This window comes from Hyla sarda, chromosome 13 (assembly GCF_029499605.1).
Source record: "Hyla sarda isolate aHylSar1 chromosome 13, aHylSar1.hap1, whole genome shotgun sequence".
Lineage (NCBI taxonomy): Eukaryota > Metazoa > Chordata > Amphibia > Anura > Hylidae > Hyla > Hyla sarda.
This window is the reverse complement of record NC_079201.1, coordinates 9,774,943-9,795,414: the sequence shown is the minus strand read 5'-3', so window position 1 is coordinate 9,795,414 and position 20,472 is coordinate 9,774,943. Positions and strand designations below refer to the sequence as shown.

Sequence of the window (20,472 nt, the reverse complement as noted above, 5' to 3'; positions counted from 1 at the left end):
TGAAGCTGCTGTAGCTGCGACTGAAGTTGCTGAGTCATGGTGGTCAAGTACGACAGCTGGTGCTCTTGTTGGGCGATCTGTCGAGCTTGCTGGGCGACCAGCGTAGTGAGGTCGGCGACAACTGGCAGAGGAACTTCAGCGGGATCCATGGCCGGATCTACTGTCACGATGCCGGCTGGCAGGAGGTGGATCCTCTGTGCCAGAGAGGGATTGGCGTGGACCGTGCTAGTGGACCGGTTCTAAGTCACTACTGGTGTTCACCAGAGCCCGCCGCAAAGCGGGATGGTCTTGCTGCGGCGGTAGTGACCAGGTCGTATCCACTAGCAACGGCTCAACCTCTCTGACTGCTGAAGATAGGCGCGGTACAAGGGAGTAGACAAAAGCAAGGTCGGACGTAGCAGAAGGTCGGGGCAGGCAGCAAGAAACGTAGTCAATAAGGCAATAGCAGGAGGTCAAGTACACAGTATGGACAAACACAGTAACGCTTTCACTAGGCTCTAAGGCAACAAGATCCGGCAGGGGAGTGCAGGGGCAGTGATCAAATATAGTCTGGGAGCAGGTGGAAGCCAATTAAGCTAATTGGGCCAGGCACCAATCATTGGTGCACTGGCCCTTTAAGTCTCAGGGAGCTGGCGCGCACGCGCCCTAGAGAGCGGAGCCGCGCGCGCCAGCACATGACAGCGGGGGACTGGGACGGGTAAGTGACCTGGGATGCGATTCGCGAGCGGGCGCGTCCCGCTGTGCGAATCGCATCCCCGACGGCCAAGACAGTGCAGCGCTCCCGGTCAGCGGGACCGACCGGGGCGCTGCGGAGAGAGAGACGCCGTAAGCGCTCCGGGGAGGAGCGGGGACCCGGAGCGCTAGGCGTAACACAGCCTATCACTATTGGGGCTTTAGGAGACTGGGAAAGCTTGGTGGCATGCAGTATTCATGCCACACAGCTTTTCTAGTCTTCTGAAGAGCCTGAATATGGCTGCTTTACCAGACAGTCAAATAAAAATATAGTAGCGTTTAGGGGTGTCCAGATAGAAACACTCTCTGCAGTGCAATGAGGACACGCAGCCTATTACTTTTGGGGCTGCAGGAGGCTGGGAAAGCTAATTTGCACACAGTAAGGGTGCCACCCAGCTTTCCTAGATGCCTGAGAGCTCCAATATGGCTGCTTTACCAGACAGTCAAATATAGTAGAGTTTAGGGATGTCCAGGTACCAACATTCTATGCTGTGCAAGAAGGACAAACTGCCTATAACTACTGCGGCTTTAGGAGATTGGGAAAGCTGAGTAAAGTATTATTTAACCGTTCAGCAGGAACAGAGAATAGTTAGTAAGAGGACAGGGAGAGGGGACAGGGTGAGCAGGGAAGAGAAGATTTATTGCGGACTGGGCAGGGAATGGGCATGCCAGTGCTGCTGTAGTGAGAAGTGAAGGGAGGACAAGCAGCCTAGCACTACTGAGGTTTCAGGAGAATGGGAAAGCAGGGTGACACACAGCATGCGTGCCACCCAGCTTGCCCAGTCTCCTGAAGAGCTCCAATATGGCTGCTTTACCAGACAGATATTCTCTTCCAGAGATTGTGAAAGCTAGGTGGCACACAGTACATAGAGCAAAGCTCACATTACTCTTCCAGCTTTCCCAATGTCCTGAAGAGATTATCTGTCTGGTGAAGCAGAGGAAAGTCCCTCTTAGCGTCTTCTCTCTTATTTTTTCAGGTTCATGCGCAATAGAAGTAACAAAGAGGACAAAAATGTGGTAAGACTTTTTTTTTTTATACTTGTGGACATGTTATGCTGCGGTCCACATTTGCATTTTTTTTTTAATTGCGCCATTTTTTGCAAGTCCGCAAAAGATTGCAGTGTTTTTCAAAGAGTGTGCCTCCAGCTGTTGCAAAACTACAACTCCCAGCATGCTGGGAGTTGTAGTTTTGCAACAGCTGTAGGCACACTCTTTGATAAACAGTGGTCTATCTAATGCATGAGTGGGCATTGAGTACCAAAGCAAGACACAATCGCGCTAATCTACCCATTTAAAGGGGTACTCCACTGTAAAACATTTTTTTTTTTTATTAATCAACTGGTGCCAGAAAGTTAAACAGATTTGTAAATTACTTCTATCAAAAAATCTTAATCCTTACAGTACTTATCAGCTGCTTTTATGATCCACAGGAAGTTCTTTTCTTTTTGAATTTCTTTTCTGTCTGACTACAGCTCTCTCTGCTGACACCTCTGTCCATTTTAGGAACTGTCCAGAGCAGAAGAATTTTTCTATGGGGATTTGCTCCTACTCTGGACAGTTCCTAAAATGGACAGATGTGTCAGCAGAGAGCACTGTGGTCAAACATAAGAGAAATTCAAAAAGAAAATAACTTCCTGTGGATCATAACAGCAGCTGATAAGTACTGGAAGGATTAAGATTTTTTAATAGAAGTAATTTACAAATCTGTTTAACTTTCTGGCACCAGTGGATTTGAAAAAAAAAAATGCTTTCCAGTGGATGCCATGGTCACTGACGCGATCACGGCATCTTAAAGTTGAGATGAGTCAAGATGTCCACTAAAAGTCTCCGTGCTGGCCATAGGCTCTCTGCAAAAACAGACTGTAATAGCAGAGCACCGATTTCACTGTTCAATGCTATGCAACAGAATACAATAAAAGCAATCGAATGATTGCTTATAAAAGTCCCCTATGGGGACCTACATAGTATAAAAATAAATATAAATAAATATATATACATACATACATATATATATATATATATATATATATATGCACCTGCATTTCCTATTTTAAATTGAAAGAGGGGAATTGATTGACTGACGTGCACCAGCTAAATTGCATGCACAGAATTTATCATTGGTGCAGATTTTTGCGCAATGAGAAACCTGCTGGGCAATTAAGGGAAGCTTTAAGGGAAGCCATTGCAAAAAACTATTTAACATTGTCCTTTCAGACAGCATTGAATCAACCTTCAGCACCTGCGAGTGAACTCATTGAACTTGACCCAGCGCCTATAATTCAAAACCAGACGAATGGGTATCCTGCCCCCGCTGCTATTCCTGTTTCGGTGCCAAATGTCGTTCCACAGCAACCTTACAATTTGGGTAAAGGATTCTTTTTTCGGTCTTGTATTATAAACCACGTACAGTCTTAGTTTATTAAACCAAATACAGTGAAACCTTGTTTAAGCCAACCACACAAAACTGCATATGAAATCATGTTTTCCTTCCAAGCTCAAGTATGATAGAGGAGGTGCTAAGCTGCAGCATGCATTCTCCTCCCTCCCCTTCTTTATGATTGATATACAGGGCTTAGTGCTGGAAGCCAAGTAGAGAGGGGTGGGGGAGGGAGGAGGCATGCATGCTACAGCTCAGCACCATCTCTATGACACTTGAGCTTAAAAGAAAAACATGATTTTTTTAAATTCTGCAAACAGCCAAGTGACAGGGTGTGATCAAGTTGTGTGCCGCCTTTAACACGGAACCTGACCACTCAGCTGATCAATGAATATGGCTTAACACCAGCACGGAAAACAATCTGGAAGAAGCACAGACCAGCGGAAGACTGTGAGTGTCAGTTGCGAGGGAATCGGAGGAGGTGAGTATAGTATGTTTATTATCTTTATACAACTTTACAGCATATTTTGTTTTTTGTCTTTTTGCCTAAACAACCCCTTTATAGCAGCAGCCATGCTCCTTCTATAGCTGGAAGAAAGAATATGTAAAGCAGTTCACAAACTACCTGTACCAGACAGCTTTCCCTACAAGTCAGTGTTTCACTCCAACTAGGTGTCTTAGAAACTGACTGGGAATGTATGCCAAGCCAGAGATCTCTCCAGAAGGAAATAATAACCATCTGCAGACAACAGTATCAGGGTTTTGCCCCTCATCAGGACAGAGCAGGGTGTTGGCTTGTTAATCAGAGTCCTATCATTGTGGGAGCAAAGGGGTAATGTTTCTCCTTGAGGAGAGTGTCATAAAGACGTGTGGAGGCTTTCAGAACATTTACGCTCCACTGGGAATTCTAGGAAAAGCTCTCATACTGCCTTTTGCTTTCTTCCCAGAATTCCCAGTGGAGCATCAATGGCAGTCTGTACATGTCTTTAGGACACTGTCCTTCAAGGGGTACTCCGCCCCTAGACATCTTTTCCACTATCCAAAGGATCGCAGGGGTCCCACCGCTGGGGACCCCCGCAATCTCGGCTTCTGCACCCCAGACATCCAGTGCACTGAGCAAACTTCGCTCCGTGCCGGATGATTGGCGATGCAGATCGGAGGGTCATGATGTCACGGCCATGTCCCCTTAGTGCAAGTCTATGGGAGGGGGCTTGACGGCGTGGCCGTGAAGTCACGAGCCTCCGGCGCTGCACCCGATACTCTAAACGAAAGACGGGTGCAGCAGAGAGAGGGGATAAGATGTCTAAAGCCGGAGTACCCCTTTAAGCAGGAACATTACCCCCAACAGTCATTCAGACGTCAGCTATCTCTTCCCATCCCCCCGTACGCATGAATGATGTACATATGTGGTTTGGTACTCCCATCGGGTAAACAAGGTATCTTGGTGGCAAACACTATCATTCAGGGGTCAAGTCATCGGGAAAAAAAAGTGTGGGAACTCACCCAAGATTCCTATTCAAGGGCTGGTCCTGCAGGACTCCTGCTATTGGGAACAGTGTTCCTGCTGTGGAAAAAGTGCAGGAACTCAGTTCCCATGTGTTCCTGCAGGATTTTAGCCCTGCTTCCACAAGGTTATAGAAATGTTGGCGATAGCTCTTGCCTTACGTTGGCCAATGTCTGGTAGACCAGCCTCCGGATTCTCCACCAACACCAGGAGAGTAGAATCCGCCATGTTGGATAACAACTATCAGATCCTATTCTTCTGAGGGTTTTCTGGGGGGGGGGGCTCTCTCCCAATTCTTGACCGAGAATGTATGTGTATGGGGGATCGGGAGAGGTAGCTGTTATCTAGACCAGTATTCTGCCGACAGCTATGTCTATGGCCAGCTATAGCGTACCACAGGTCCATAATAAGTTGTGGTGGGTGCGGACTATATCACTATTACACTTCTTGGCCCTACAAAACCTTTATAAATGACCACTGAAAAGAACAACAGGGGGGGGGGGGGCCTTTATTGTTGTGCGAGGGGCTTTCCATTTACTCCGCACATTGCTATTGATCCACGTACTCGGGTGGAATGACCTTAATGTAAATGCCCGTGCCTCTCGTGCCAGGCGTGTAATGTTTTCTAACACAGTGTCCGCCTCGGCGACCGTATCCACCAGTACACAAAGCTCAACAAGAAATCAATGCCAGTCTCTTTATTACTCGCCTACTGCTGGAGCACGCAGATAGTCCACATGGACTTCCCAGCCTGGCGTAGATTTCAGTCAGGTCACAACTCCCCCCCACCAAGTATTGGTATGCCCCAAGGTACAAAGTCCCCAATCTGAAGAACCTTCACGGACCTTCCTTTACAAACCAAAAGAAAAATAATCCTGGTCATAATACGGAGGGTCTCTATATAAAACCTGCAGTGCCCGAATTTTTTTTTGAATCATTGTTATTAAAGGGGTATTCCGCTGCCCCAGCGCTCCAAATATTTTCCGAACGCTTGGAGCGGGAGGCGGGGGTCATGATGTCATGCCACGCCCCCTCAATGCAAGTCTGTGGGAGGGGGCGTGGCAGCCGCCACGCCCCCTCCCACAGACTTGCATTGAGGGGGCGTGGCGTGAAGTCACGACCCCCAGCGTCAGCAGGGAGATCGCGGGGGTCCCCAGCGGCGGGACCCCCGCGATCAGACATCTTATCCCCTATCCTTAGGGGATAAGATGTCTAGGGGTGGAGTACCACTTTAAGGTCATCACTATAAGTACTAACAACTAGAGAAGGCGCCATTTTTAGCAGGTCCAATAAGGAGAAACCATGTCAGTAATTTCTTTTGATGGAACAGATGATCTATATGTAGACTCAACTATTGGGGGTCTAACCCGGTACTACCACGGTGTACCTAATAAAGTGCACAGTAAGTGTGTGTATGTATGTATGTGTATATATATATATATATATATATGTGTGTGTATGTATGTGTGTATGTATATGTGTATATATATACACATACACACACACACATACATATATATATATATATACACCACACACACATATATATATATATATATATATATATATATATACACATACATACACTCACTGGGGGACATGTATCAAAGATTTTACTCCTGTTATGTGTGTATTTTTTTGCGCAAAATTTTGCGCAAGCCCTTTTTTTTGCGCATTTTTTTGCGCACGTTTTGGTAGAGCATGTCCTCCAGATGTGGCTGAATCGGGGTACCTTGGAGTGACATCTATAGTACACATGGATTTATTAACTGCGTACTTTTCCTTTACACCAAAAATTTTGCCGCAAGAGCTGTTTTTTTTGCGCAAATATAAGCCACCTTGGACTTAACGTAGCGAGATGCTCTAAATCATCGATTCTATTTTCCATAGAGTGGATTGAGGCGATTACTATATTTACCCGCAATTTATGAAGCTCATTGCGCTTGATTGATAAATTTAGCGCTTCTGCGCATAATTTAGAATTCGGGAAAAGGGGTAAAATGCTTCTACCAATACACAAATAATGATACATGTCCCACACTGTCCACTTTAATAGGTACATCGAGGTAGTACCGGATTAGACCCCCAATAGTGGAATATCTATATATATATATATATCTTTTCCATAAATAAAAGCCAGTGAACTTGTTCAATAAGATTCTTGCAGCCAGCACTGGACAATATGTCTTCTGGACATACAGTATAATGCATTATATGCTCCGGGCTAGGTAGGTCTCCGACCTGGTCAAGGACACACACATAAGGTGTGAAAGTAATAGAGAGGCCTTATATAGAGTTCACCAGGTCAACCGCCCCTTTCCAAAATGTCACAGACTGCCATAACCTATGTACTATATCATCCTGATGTATCCTCCATCTTTTACACAGAGGTGAATGCTATAACCTGCTGTTGTGGAAATATAGTGGCGTTCTATATATTGTGCAATAAATAAATATGAGACAACCTTCAGCCAGAGAGATTTGTGAAGTATTCTCTGTTATATCATTCTACATTCTTCATCAGTCCTCGTCCCACTTCTCTTTTATGGTCAGTGGTGATTTCTGCCAAAAGTCTCACCCTTTACATTACCATCTGTCAGAACCTTCAATGGGCACTCTCCTTAAAACTAATTTTTGCTATTGCCCTCCTTATGGTAAATACAAAATCTTTCTAACGTACTTTGTTTAAAAAAAAATTAAGTTTTCTATGTCTTACTTGTGTTTAAAAAAGCTGCCACTAGGTGTCTCCCTACTTGTCCAGAGCACATTCCCCCCCCCCCCCCCCCCCATCTCTTGCACAGACTTTGGACTCCTGCTGGCCTGGCAGAAGTCCGAAATTAGGAAATGCAGTCTGGAGTGCTGAAAGGGGTGTGTGTGCAGCCTTATCCAATCATAGCTCATCTCACACTGAACTGCTCTGGGATGTGTGTAGCAGAGTGAGGGAGGTCATTCTCCCCCTGTATGGCTTAATGGGGTGGGATGATGTAGGTATCTTATTCTCTTGCCAAAGCAACAGTCAGGATCCCAGCTCCAGAACCTTCACCTACATTATTTTCGGACACTTCTGAAATTAACTGGGAAACCCCCTTTACACCGACGCCTGGAAAAAAATTAATGCTTCCCAAAAATTACAAATAATATAGGTCTTCTTTTAGCACAGTAAAAAGGCAAAGCAAAAATGCTAAATGCTTATTCACCTACAGATTTGGTATAGTAGATTTCACGAAGCTCTGTACTGTAGCTTTTAATGGTTTTGCTGCCGAATTGCACATAGATGGTTGCCAAGAGAACACGATAACGCGTTTACTTCGTGATTTTCGTAAGACCGGTTTGATTTGCTCGATATATTTTTCCCTAATTTGAATGTATTTGGTATTAAAGCTCCATGTAAAGCTGGAATTGTTCCCACCATGCATCTGTATTACCTACGTGTTACTGTGCGCAGGTAAGAATGTGAGATTGGACATCTGCTGACAGGGTAACCAGGGCGAGTGGCTTAATAATTACCAGATACTTCCCCGACCTTAGGACTTAGTTACCCAGGAAACAAAAAACTGATAGGAAATTTATTTGGTACTTAGTTATAGCAGATCTGTCATCAGACCATGCTGCTCTATTGTAAAAGCCGCTTAGATGAGGACAGGTCAGCATTACTGGTAGTCAAAATTACAATAATTGTCACGTTTAGGGTAGAGAGCAGTTCAGACCTGGATCTTGCCCCAACCACTGTCCCTACCTACTTGGACGGTCCACCTGAAAAGGCGGCCCCCAACTTGGCACGGTCCCTATACGGGACTAAGTGCAGGGGTATTAAGAAGTGTCCGACAGTCCAAGTCAGCAACGCCCAGGCAAAAATGGTACAAAATCAAAAGACAAAATGTAAAAGGGACAAGTCAGAACCTAGAGGGCAGCGCAGTACAAAATCAGAGTCAATAAATTGTCAGGACAGACAAGGGTCAAACCTATAGAGAGGCGAAATACAAAGCCAGCAACCAGGAGAAAGGTAAGGGAATGTAACGCTGAGCACTCCGGTCCCTGTTCCTGGACCGGAGCGCTCGCAACGTCTGCCCCGGCGGGGTGCCCCGGTCGGACTCTCTGACCGGGGACACTCCGTCTCTGCTCCCGTCGGGGACGCGGTCCGCGCTGCGGGATGTCCCCGCACGCGTCCCACTTCCCAGCGCCACTTACCCGTGCCCGCTCAGGCCCTCTCCTCTGCTCCCCACTCACGTGAATCCCGGAGCGCGCGCCCCTGCACTATAGGGCGCGCGCACGCCGGCAGTTTAAGATTTAAAGGGCCAGTGCACCATTGATTGGTGCCTGGCCCAATCCGTTCTTTGTCTCTCCTATAAAGGTGTCCTGCCCTTGCCGTATCTTTGTTGCCTTAGTGCCCTAGAGAAAGCGTTTTGTGTATATCCTTGCCTGTTGCCGATCCCGTTGCTAACGACTACCGCCTGAGAACCCGTGCTGTCTGCCCTGACCTTTGCTACGTCTGACTTCGTCACTGCCTGCCCCTTCTGTACTTCGCCTGTCTCAGCTGCCAGTGAGGTAGAGCCGCTATCGGAGGATACGACCTGGTAGTTACCGCCTCAGCAAGTCCATCCCGCTTTGCGGCGGGCTCTGGTGAAAACCAGTAACTGCTTAGAACCGATCCTCCGGTACGGTCCACGCCAATCCCTCTCTGGCATAGAGGATTCACCACCTGTACCGCTTCCCGCTATTAGAAGGAAGGATTGTCCGGCACCAGGTATGCTCTAAAAGATTTCTTTTATTCAAGCCATAGCAAGGAAACAGACATCACAGGACTGTAGTAATCAGGATTACTACAGTCCTGTGATGTCTGTTTCCTTGCTATGGCTTGAATAAAAGAAATCTTTTAGAGCATACCTGGTGCCGGACAATCCTTCCTTCTATACGCTGTTGAAGCCGGGGCGGGACCGGCGGGTCCGTGACAGCACAGGTGTGCCGGAGATTCGGCTCCGGAGGTGAGCGGACACCATTGCATTTGGACGCTTCCCGCTATTAGTCCGGATCCTGACAGGGAACAGGCAATACAGGGAACACAGGGAATAGGAACGCTTCTGATGGGACAAACCACATCTATGGGCACAGGCTGGACAACGCACTAACGACGAGACTGATTGGCCTGGCACTAACACCCTCTCATTGGCGTGGCCGTGCAGAGCCATCATCAGGATGGCAAAAGACGCAGCAGCCACGCTGAGAAAAGACCAGATACAGCAATGGACTTATATACAGGATAAGAAATTGATTCGAGATCCAGTAATTTTGCAAATATTCTTGGGGGCGTCCCCAGTAAGATACTGATTATGTATTTAGTCCAAATGACGTCTACCATAAGCCAATTCTACATTTCAGATTCTGGAAGCACAGAACTGCCACCGCCGGCGTATGACAACCACAGCAACTTTATGTATCCACAGGCCGATCTGCTGGAACTTAGGGAGGCGGTAAATATTCGGTAAGTAAAAACAGTCATTGTTGGATGAATGGACTCACATAGTGGTCTTAAAGGGGTACTCCGGTGGAATACAATTTTTTTTAATCAACTGGTGCCAGAAAGTTATACAGATTTGTAAATTACTTTTATAAAAAAAAAAATCTTAATCCTTCCAGTACTTATCAGCTGCTGTATGCTCCAGAGGAAGTTCTTTTCTTTTTGAATATCTTTCAAGTCTTACCACAGTGCTCTCTGCTGACAACTCTGTCCATGTCAGGAACTGTCCAGAGTAAGAGCAAATCCCCATAGCATGGACATGGACAGAGGTGTCAGCAGAGAACACTGTGGACAGACACAAAGGAAATTCAAAAAGAAAAGAACTTCCACTGGAGCGTACAGCAGCTGATAAGCAGTGAAAGGATTAAAACAATTTAATAGAAGTAATCTACAAATCTGTTTAAATTTCTGACACCAGTTGAAGGAGTACTGCTTTAAGGAACCTGAACCTTCATATGCTATCATCAGGGGTGGCCATCAATGTTGGATCCTTGGCATGTCTAACAATTGGGACCACTGCCCATCAGAAGAATAAAAAGGGTCCCAAGAAAAGGCCAGATTCCCTTCTTTGTTTACTATTGTTTACAAGTGGCCATGCTTGGTACTGCAGCTCATATATATTAGTATATATTAACAAAGTAGCTGATCCTGCCCCCCTGTGTTGCAAAGTGACCGCAACACAGAATTCCTGCAAAAAATTATCTAATCCCAACGTATTTCCCTCTTACTTGGGATTCATCAGGGGACATGACAAATCATAAGACGTTCTAGCAACGATAGCATCATGCAATGGACAGTAATACTGCTGGTCCAGGACTGGACCATTCATTCAAGTCCCAAGAGGTGCTACGGATGGGTGTCCCTATCAAAGAGGTCCAGGATGTGTAAAATGGAAGCCCCCTTACTGGTACAACATTAGAGGGGCCTCCCCATTCTGCTGACTGCCAGAAGTCCTGGAAGACAAGCTAATGACTGTATTGCACAGCCCACCCTCCATGAGCTGGTTTAAACAGGGGTCTCCAAACTTTAAACCTCCAGATGTTGCAAAACTACAACTCCCGGCATGCCCGGACAGCTGTTGGCTGTCCGGGCATACTGAGAGTTGTAGTTTTGCAACATTTGGAGGTCCACTGTTTGGAGACCACTGATCTAGAATACCCCTTTAATCTCTTTAAAGATTATTATATGAAAAAACTGGTTGTGTGTGGTATTGCAGCTCAGTTCTATTAAAGTGAATGGGGCCAAGTTGTAATACCACACATAACCTTAGGACATGGGGTGGCGCTGTTTTTGGAAGAAATTAGCTGTGTTTTTGTGTAATCCCAGAGTCAAATCTTATAATTTGAGTTAAAAAAAAAATTGTTCTCAGTAGATATTCTGTCACCTTTTTAACCAGATTTCCATACGGAGGAACAAACCATCTGCCCAGTCTCCCCCCCAGAGCCCTGTATGATAATGTAAGTTTATTTAAAGAAAAAATCTAAACGTGCCAACCATTGGATTCTGGGAAATGCTTTGATTTATTATGTTTTTATAATTAATTTATGCCATTCTTCTTCACGTAGCTGTTACATGCTGAGATCCTGCGCATGCGCGCACAGATCTCCATGACTCAACTTTCCTGTGCAGGATCTCTGCATGTAGCTGCTACATGCTGAGATCCTACACCTGCCCATGACTATCAATACGCACGTGTGGGATCTTGGCACATTGCTGCTACATGCTGAGATCCTACACCTGCCCATGACTATCAATACGCACGTGTGGGATCTTGGCACATTGCTGCTACATGCTGAGATCCTACACCTGCCCATGACTATCAATGCGCACGTGTGGGATCTTGGCACATTGCTGCTACATGTTGAGATCCTGCACCTGCGCACAGATCTTCATCATGGCTGCCCATGACTATCAACGCGCACGTGTGGGATCTTGGCACATTGCTGCTACATGTTGAGATCCTGCACTTGTACATTTCAGATCTCCAGCGCGGCTGGCCACGACTATCATCGCACACCCGTGGGATCTTCGCACATAGCGCTGCTGCTTGCTGAAATCCTGTACGTGCACAGATCTCCAGATTGGTGAGCGACGACTATCAACGTGCATGCGCGAGATCTTGGCACATAGCTGCTACATGTTGAGATCCTGCGGGTGCGGGCACAGATCTCCAGCATGGTCTGCCATGACTATCATCACACACACATGGGATCTTGGCACATAGCTGCTGCTTGCTGAAATCCTGTGCATGCACAGATCTCCAGTATAGTGGGCAATGAATATTAATGCGCATGCGCAGGATCTCCGCAGTTGGCTGCTACATGCTGAGATCCTGCGGGTGCACGCACAAATCTCCAGCATGGCCTGCCACGACTATCAACACACACGCAGGATCTGTGCATGTAGCTGCTACATGCTGATATTCTGCGCATGCGCGCACAGATCTCCAGAACAGCCTGCCATGACTATCAATGTGCACGAGTGGGATCTTGGCACAAAGCTGCTACATGCTGTGATCCTGCGGGTGTGCACACAGATCTCCAACACGGCCTGTCACGATTATCAACGCGGATATGCAGGATCTCTGTACACGCTGATATTCTGCGCATGCGCGCTCAGATCTCTAGCACTGCTGGCCACAACTATCAACTTTCCTCCGCAGGCTCTCGGCATGTAGCTGCTACATGCTGAGGTCCTGCGCTCTGATCTCCATCATGGCTGCCCATGACTATCAATGCGCACACGTAGGATCACATTGCTGCTACATGCTGAGATCCAGCGGGTGCTCACACTGATCTCCAGCATGGCCATCCAGGACTAAAAACGCGCACGCAGAGGATCTTGGCACATAGCAACTATGTGCAGAAGAGGAAGGGTATAAATATTAATTTATGGAGGGTGTAAATTTGGGACCGGCCAGGAAGAAGAACCAGTGCAGCTTAAGGCTAGGGAACACCCAGAGTGCACCTAGAGCCTCATTTTGAATTTTTAGTGGCATCCAGGGAATGGCGGGACCTAGAAAAATGAGGTATAGATTATTTTCATGGGGGTCACCAGCACTACCAGGCAGCACCGTCCGGTACAGGTCAGTGATCACCTACGGCCCTTACAATGAGGGTTGATAATCTTGTAGGATGGTGGGAAATGCTTTAGTGCAGGGACCTCTGTATAGTATGGTTACCAATGATTACAATGTGTATATTATATATATCATGTGTTTTTTTCTTACAGGCTCCTTATCCTACATCTTTCCCTCCAGCCGTACAGCCTGCGGCCCCTTTCTTCCCCAGGGTTCCAGCTTTAACACCTTTTTTCCCATTGGCTCCGCACCAAACGCCATTCCTGCCCACACTTCCCATTTCCACGCCGCCTTTAGCTGCTGAGACGAATCCCACATCTCTGCTTCCTGCGTTCTCCACTCTGAGCCCTACGGTTGTGCCATTACCAAAAGAATCCACCAACAAACCATCTGAAACCTCAGGTAGGTTATACTGCCCCCTGTGGTCCTCACAATTACCTGCAGACACGTTCTTTACAACAGTAACAGTGTCTCTTTCCTTGTATTTTTCTGATCACAAACAATATAATATATATATCACAGATAATATATATCCTAGACAATATAATATATATCATAGATAATATAATATATCACAGATAATATAATATATCACAGATAATATAATATATATAATAGATAATATAATATATAATATATATCATAGATAATATAATATATCACAGATAATATAATATATCACAGATAATATAATATATATAATAGATAATATAATATATCACAGATAATATAATATATATCATAGATAATATAATATATCACAGATAATATAATATATCACAGATAATATAATATATATCATAGATAATATAATATATCACAGATAATATAATATATATCCCAGATAATACATATCACAGATAATATAAAATATCACAGATAATATAATATATATCCCAGATAATATATATCATAGATAATATAATATATCACAGATAATATAATATATCACAGATAATATAATATATATCATAGATAATTTAATATATCACAGATAATATAATATATATCCCAGATAATATATATCACAGATAATATAAAATATCACAGATAATATAATATATATCCCAGATAATATATATCATAGATAATATAATATATCACAGACAATATAATATATATCCCAGATAATATATATCATAGATAATATAATATATCACAGACAATATAATATATATCACAGATAATATATATCCTAGACAATATAATATATATCATAGATAATATAATATATCACAGATAATATAATATATCACAGATAATATAATATATATAATAGATAATATAATATATCACAGTTAATATATCACAGATAATATAATATATATAATAGATAATATAATATATCACAGATAATATAATATATATCATAGATAATACAATATATCACAGACAATATACCGTAATATATATCACAGATAATATAAAATATCACAGATAATATATATCACAGATAATATAATATATATCACAGATAATATATATATCATAGATAAATTATATTATCTATGATATATATTATATTATCTGAGATTTATTAAAATATCTATGATATATTATATTGTCTGTGATATATATTATCTGTGAAATATATTATATTATCTGTGATATATTATATTATCTGTGATATATATTACCGTATATTATTTGTGATATATATTATATTATCTATTATATATATTATATTATCTGTGATATATATTACCGTATATTATCTGTGATACATTATATTATCTGTGATATATTATTATCTGTGATATATATTATATTATCTGTGATATATTATATTATCTGTGATATATTATTATCTGTGATATATATTATATTATCTGTGATATATTATCTGTGATACATTATATTATCTATTATATATATTATATTATCTGTGATATATATTACCGTATATTATCTGTGATATATATTATATTATCTGTGATATATTATTATCTGTGATATATATTTTATTATCTGTGATATATTATCTGTGATACATTATATTATCTATTATATATTATATTATCTGTGATATATATTACCGTATATTATCTGTGATATATATTATATTATCTGTGATATATTATTATCTGTGATCTATATTATATTATCTGTGAAATATTATCTGTGATACATTATATTATCTATTATATATATATTATCTGTGATATATATTACCGTATATTATCTGTGATATATTATATTATCTGTGATATTTTATATTATCTGTGATATATATTATATTATCTGTGATATATTATCTGTGATACATTATATTATCTATTATATATATTATATTATCTGTGATATGTATTACTGTATATTATCTGTGATATATTATATTATCTGTGATATTTTATATTATCTGTGATATATATTATATTATCTGTGATATATTATATAATCTGTGATATATATTATATTATCTATGATATATATTATCTGTGATATATATTATATTATCTATGATATATATTATATTATCTGTGATATATATTATCTGTGATATACCGTATATTATATTATCTGTGATATATATTATATTATCACAGATAATATAATATATATCATAGGCAATATAATATATATCATAGATAATATAATATATCACAGATAATATAATATATCACAGATAATATAATATATATATAATAGATAATATAATATATCACAGATAATATAATATATATCATAGATAATATAATATATCACAGATAATATAATATATCACAGATAATATAATATATATCATAGATAATATAATATATCACAGATAATATAATATATATCCCAGATAATATATATCACAGATAATATAAAATATCACAGATAATATAATATATATCCCAGATAATATATATCATAGATAATATAATATATCACAGACAATATAATATATATCCCAGATAATATATATCATAGATAATATAATATATCACAGACAATATAATATATATCACAGATAATATATATCCTAGACAATATAATATATATCATAGATAATATAATATATCACAGATAATATAATATATCACAGATAATATAATATATATAATAGATAATATAATATATCACAGTTAATATATCACAGATAATATAATATATCACAGATAATATAATATATATAATAGATAATATAATATATCACAGATAATATAATATATATCATAGACAATACAATATATCACAGACAATATACCGTAATATATATCACAGATAATATAAAATATCACAGATAATATATATCACAGATAATATAATATATATCACAGATAATATATATATCATAGATAAATTATATTATCTATGATATATATTATATTATCTGAGATATATTAAAATATCTATGATATATTATATTGTCTGTGATATATATTATCTGTGATATATATTATATTATCTGTGATATATTATATTATCTGTGATATATATTACCGTATATTATTTGTGATATATATTATATTATCTATTATATATATTATATTATCTGTGATATATATTACCGTATATTATCTGTGATACATTATATTATCTGTGATATATTATTATCTGTGATATATATTATATTATCTGTGATATATTATATTATCTGTGATATATTATTATCTGTGATATATATTATATTATCTGTGATATATTATCTGTGATACATTATATTATCTATTATATATATTATATTATCTGTGATATATATTACCGTATATTATCTGTGATATATATTATATTATCTGTGATATATTATTATCTGTGATATATATTATATTATCTGTGATATATTATCTGTGATACATTATATTATCTATTATATATTATATTATCTGTGATATATATTACCGTATATTATCTGTGATATATATTATATTATCTGTGATATATTATTATCTGTGATATATATTATATTATCTGTGATATATTATCTGTGATACATTATATTATCTATTATATATATTACGGTATATTATCTGTGATATATATTACCGTATATTATCTATGATATATATTATATTATCTGAGATATATTAAAATATCTATGATATATTATATTGTCTGTGATATATATTATCTGTGATATATATTATATTATCTGTGATATATTATATTATCTGTGATATATATTACCGTATATTATTTGTGATATATATTATATTATCTATTATATATATTATATTATCTGTGATATATATTACCGTATATTATCTGTGATACATTATATTATCTGTGATATATTATTATCTGTGATATATATTATATTATCTGTGATATATTATATTATCTGTGATATATTATTATCTGTGATATATATTATATTATCTGTGATATATTATCTGTGATACATTATATTATCTATTATATATATTATATTATCTGTGATATATATTACCGTATATTATCTGTGATATATATTATATTATCTGTGATATATTATTATCTGTGATATATATTATATTATCTGTGATATATTATCTGTGATACATTATATTATCTATTATATATTATATTATCTGTGATATATATTACCGTATATTATCTGTGATATATATTATATTATCTGTGATATATTATTATCTGTGATATATATTATATTATCTGTGATATATTATCTGTGATACATTATATTATCTATTATATATATTACGGTATATTATCTGTGATATATATTACCGTATATTATCTATGATATATATTATATTATCTGAGATATATTAAAATATCTATGATATATTATATTGTCTGTGATATATATTATCTGTGATATATATTATATTATCTGTGATATATTATATTATCTGTGATATATATTACCGTATATTATTTGTGATATATATTATATTATCTATTATATATATTATATTATCTGTGATATATATTACCGTATATTATCTGTGATACATTATATTATCTGTGATATATTATTATCTGTGATATATATTATATTATCTGTGATATATTATATTATCTGTGATATATTATTATCTGTGATATATATTATATTATCTGTGATATATTATCTGTGATACATTATATTATCTATTATATATATTATATTATCTGTGATATATATTACCGTATATTATCTGTGATATATATTATATTATCTGTGATATATTATTATCTGTGATATATATTATATTATCTGTGATATATTATTATCTGTGATATATATTATATTATCTGTGATATATTATCTGTGATACATTATATTATCTATTATATATTATATTATCTGTGATATATATTACCGTATATTATCTGTGATATATATTATATTATCTGTGATATATTATTATCTGTGATATATATTATATTATCTGTGATATATTATCTGTGATACATTATATTATCTACTATATATATTATATTATCTGTGATATATATTACCGTATATTATCTGTGATATATATTATATTATCTGTGATATATTATTATCTGTGATATATATTATATTATCTGTGATATATTATCTGTGATACATTATATTATCTATTATATATTATATTATCTGTGATATATATTACCGTATATTATCTGTGATATATTATATTATCTGTGATATTTTATATTATCTGTGATATATATTATATTATCTGTGATATATTATCTGTGATACATTATATTATCTATTATATATATTATATTATCTGTGATATGTATTACTGTATATTATCTGTGATATATTATATTATCTGTGATATTTTATATTATCTGTGATATATATTATATTATCTGTGATATATTATATAATCTGTGATATATATTATATTATCTATGATATATATTATCTGTGATATATATTATATTATCTATGATATATATTATATTATCTGTGATATATATTATCTGTGATATACCGTATATTATATTATCTGTGATATATATTATATTATCACAGATAATATAATATATATCATAGGCAATATAATATATATCATAGATAATATAATATATCACAGATAATATAATATATCACAGATAATATAATATATATAATAGATAATATAATATATCACAGATAATATAATATATCACAGATAATATAATATATATCATAGATAATATAATATATCACAGACAATATATATCATAGATAATATAATATATATCATAGATAATATAATATATCACAGACAATATAATATATATCACAGATAATATATCACAGATAATATAATATATCACAGATAATATAATATATATAATAGATAATATAATATATCACAGACAATATAATATATCACAGACAATATAATATATATCACAGATAATATAATATATATCACAGATAATATAATGTATCACAGATAATATAATATATATCACAGATAATATACGGTAATATATATCACAGATAATATAATATATATAATAGATAATATAATGTATCACAGATAATATATCACAGATAATATAATATATATCACAGATAATATAATAGATAATATAATGTATCACAGATAATATATATTACAGATAATATATCACAGATAATATACGGTAATATATATCACAGATAATATAATATATATAATAGATAATATAATGTATCACAGATAATATATCACAGATAATATAATAGATAATATAATGTATCACAGATAATATATATTACAGATAATATAATAGATAATATAATATATCACAGATAATATACGGTAATATATATCACAGATAATATAATATATATAATAGATAATATAATATATCACAGATAATATAATATATATAATAGATAATATAATGTATCACAGAGGATTCTCATTCTTTGATCCGTCCCATCTCTCCCATTCTATATCTCAGACGCCGGTCGCAGTGCGCCATTGCCAAATTACTATGAGCTCCTGGAGTTTGATCCGCTGGCTGAAGGGAACAAGACTGAGTAAGTGCTCCTCTGCTGTGTATATTATATATGTATATATAAGAATACGCCCATTCACCGCAATGTCATTTCATCCAAATTCACAAACATTAAGACTAGTATGCAGTTTGTATGTTCTCCCTGTGTACTCTGGTTTCCTCCCACACTATATATATATATATATATATATATATATATATATATATATATATATATAAATGCAGTTTGTATGTTCTCCCTGTGGGTACTCTAATTTCCTCCCACACTATATATACATGCAGTTTATATGTTCACCCTGTGTGTGCTCTGGTTTCCTCCCACAATATATATACATGCAGTTTGTATGTTCTCCCTGTGTGTACTCTGGTTTCCTATATATACCTGCAGTTTGTATGTTCTCCCTGTGTGTACTCTGGTT

At 37.1% G+C, this 20,472-nt stretch overlaps 2 protein-coding genes across 5 annotated transcripts in view; one reads left to right on the top strand and one right to left on the bottom strand.

Annotated features, from left to right (window-relative positions):
- The window catches only part of LOC130297764 (cytochrome c oxidase assembly protein COX11, mitochondrial), a 172,630-nt gene that overhangs the window by 100,789 nt on the left and 51,369 nt on the right, over window positions 1-20,472 (bottom strand). The window lies entirely within an intron of this gene.
- Window positions 1-20,472, top strand: part of TOM1L1 (target of myb1 like 1 membrane trafficking protein) — an 81,589-nt gene that overhangs the window by 53,922 nt on the left and 7,195 nt on the right. For all 3 annotated transcript variants that reach the window (XM_056550624.1, XM_056550622.1, XM_056550625.1), the window contains exons 9-14: window positions 1,710-1,749; window positions 2,947-3,097; window positions 9,990-10,092; window positions 11,525-11,585; window positions 13,360-13,609; window positions 19,997-20,075. In XM_056550624.1, the coding sequence (XP_056406599.1) occupies window positions 1,710-1,749; window positions 2,947-3,097; window positions 9,990-10,092; window positions 11,525-11,585; window positions 13,360-13,609; window positions 19,997-20,075 (684 nt within the window). The remainder of the gene's footprint in view (window positions 1-1,709; window positions 1,750-2,946; window positions 3,098-9,989; window positions 10,093-11,524; window positions 11,586-13,359; window positions 13,610-19,996; window positions 20,076-20,472) is intronic.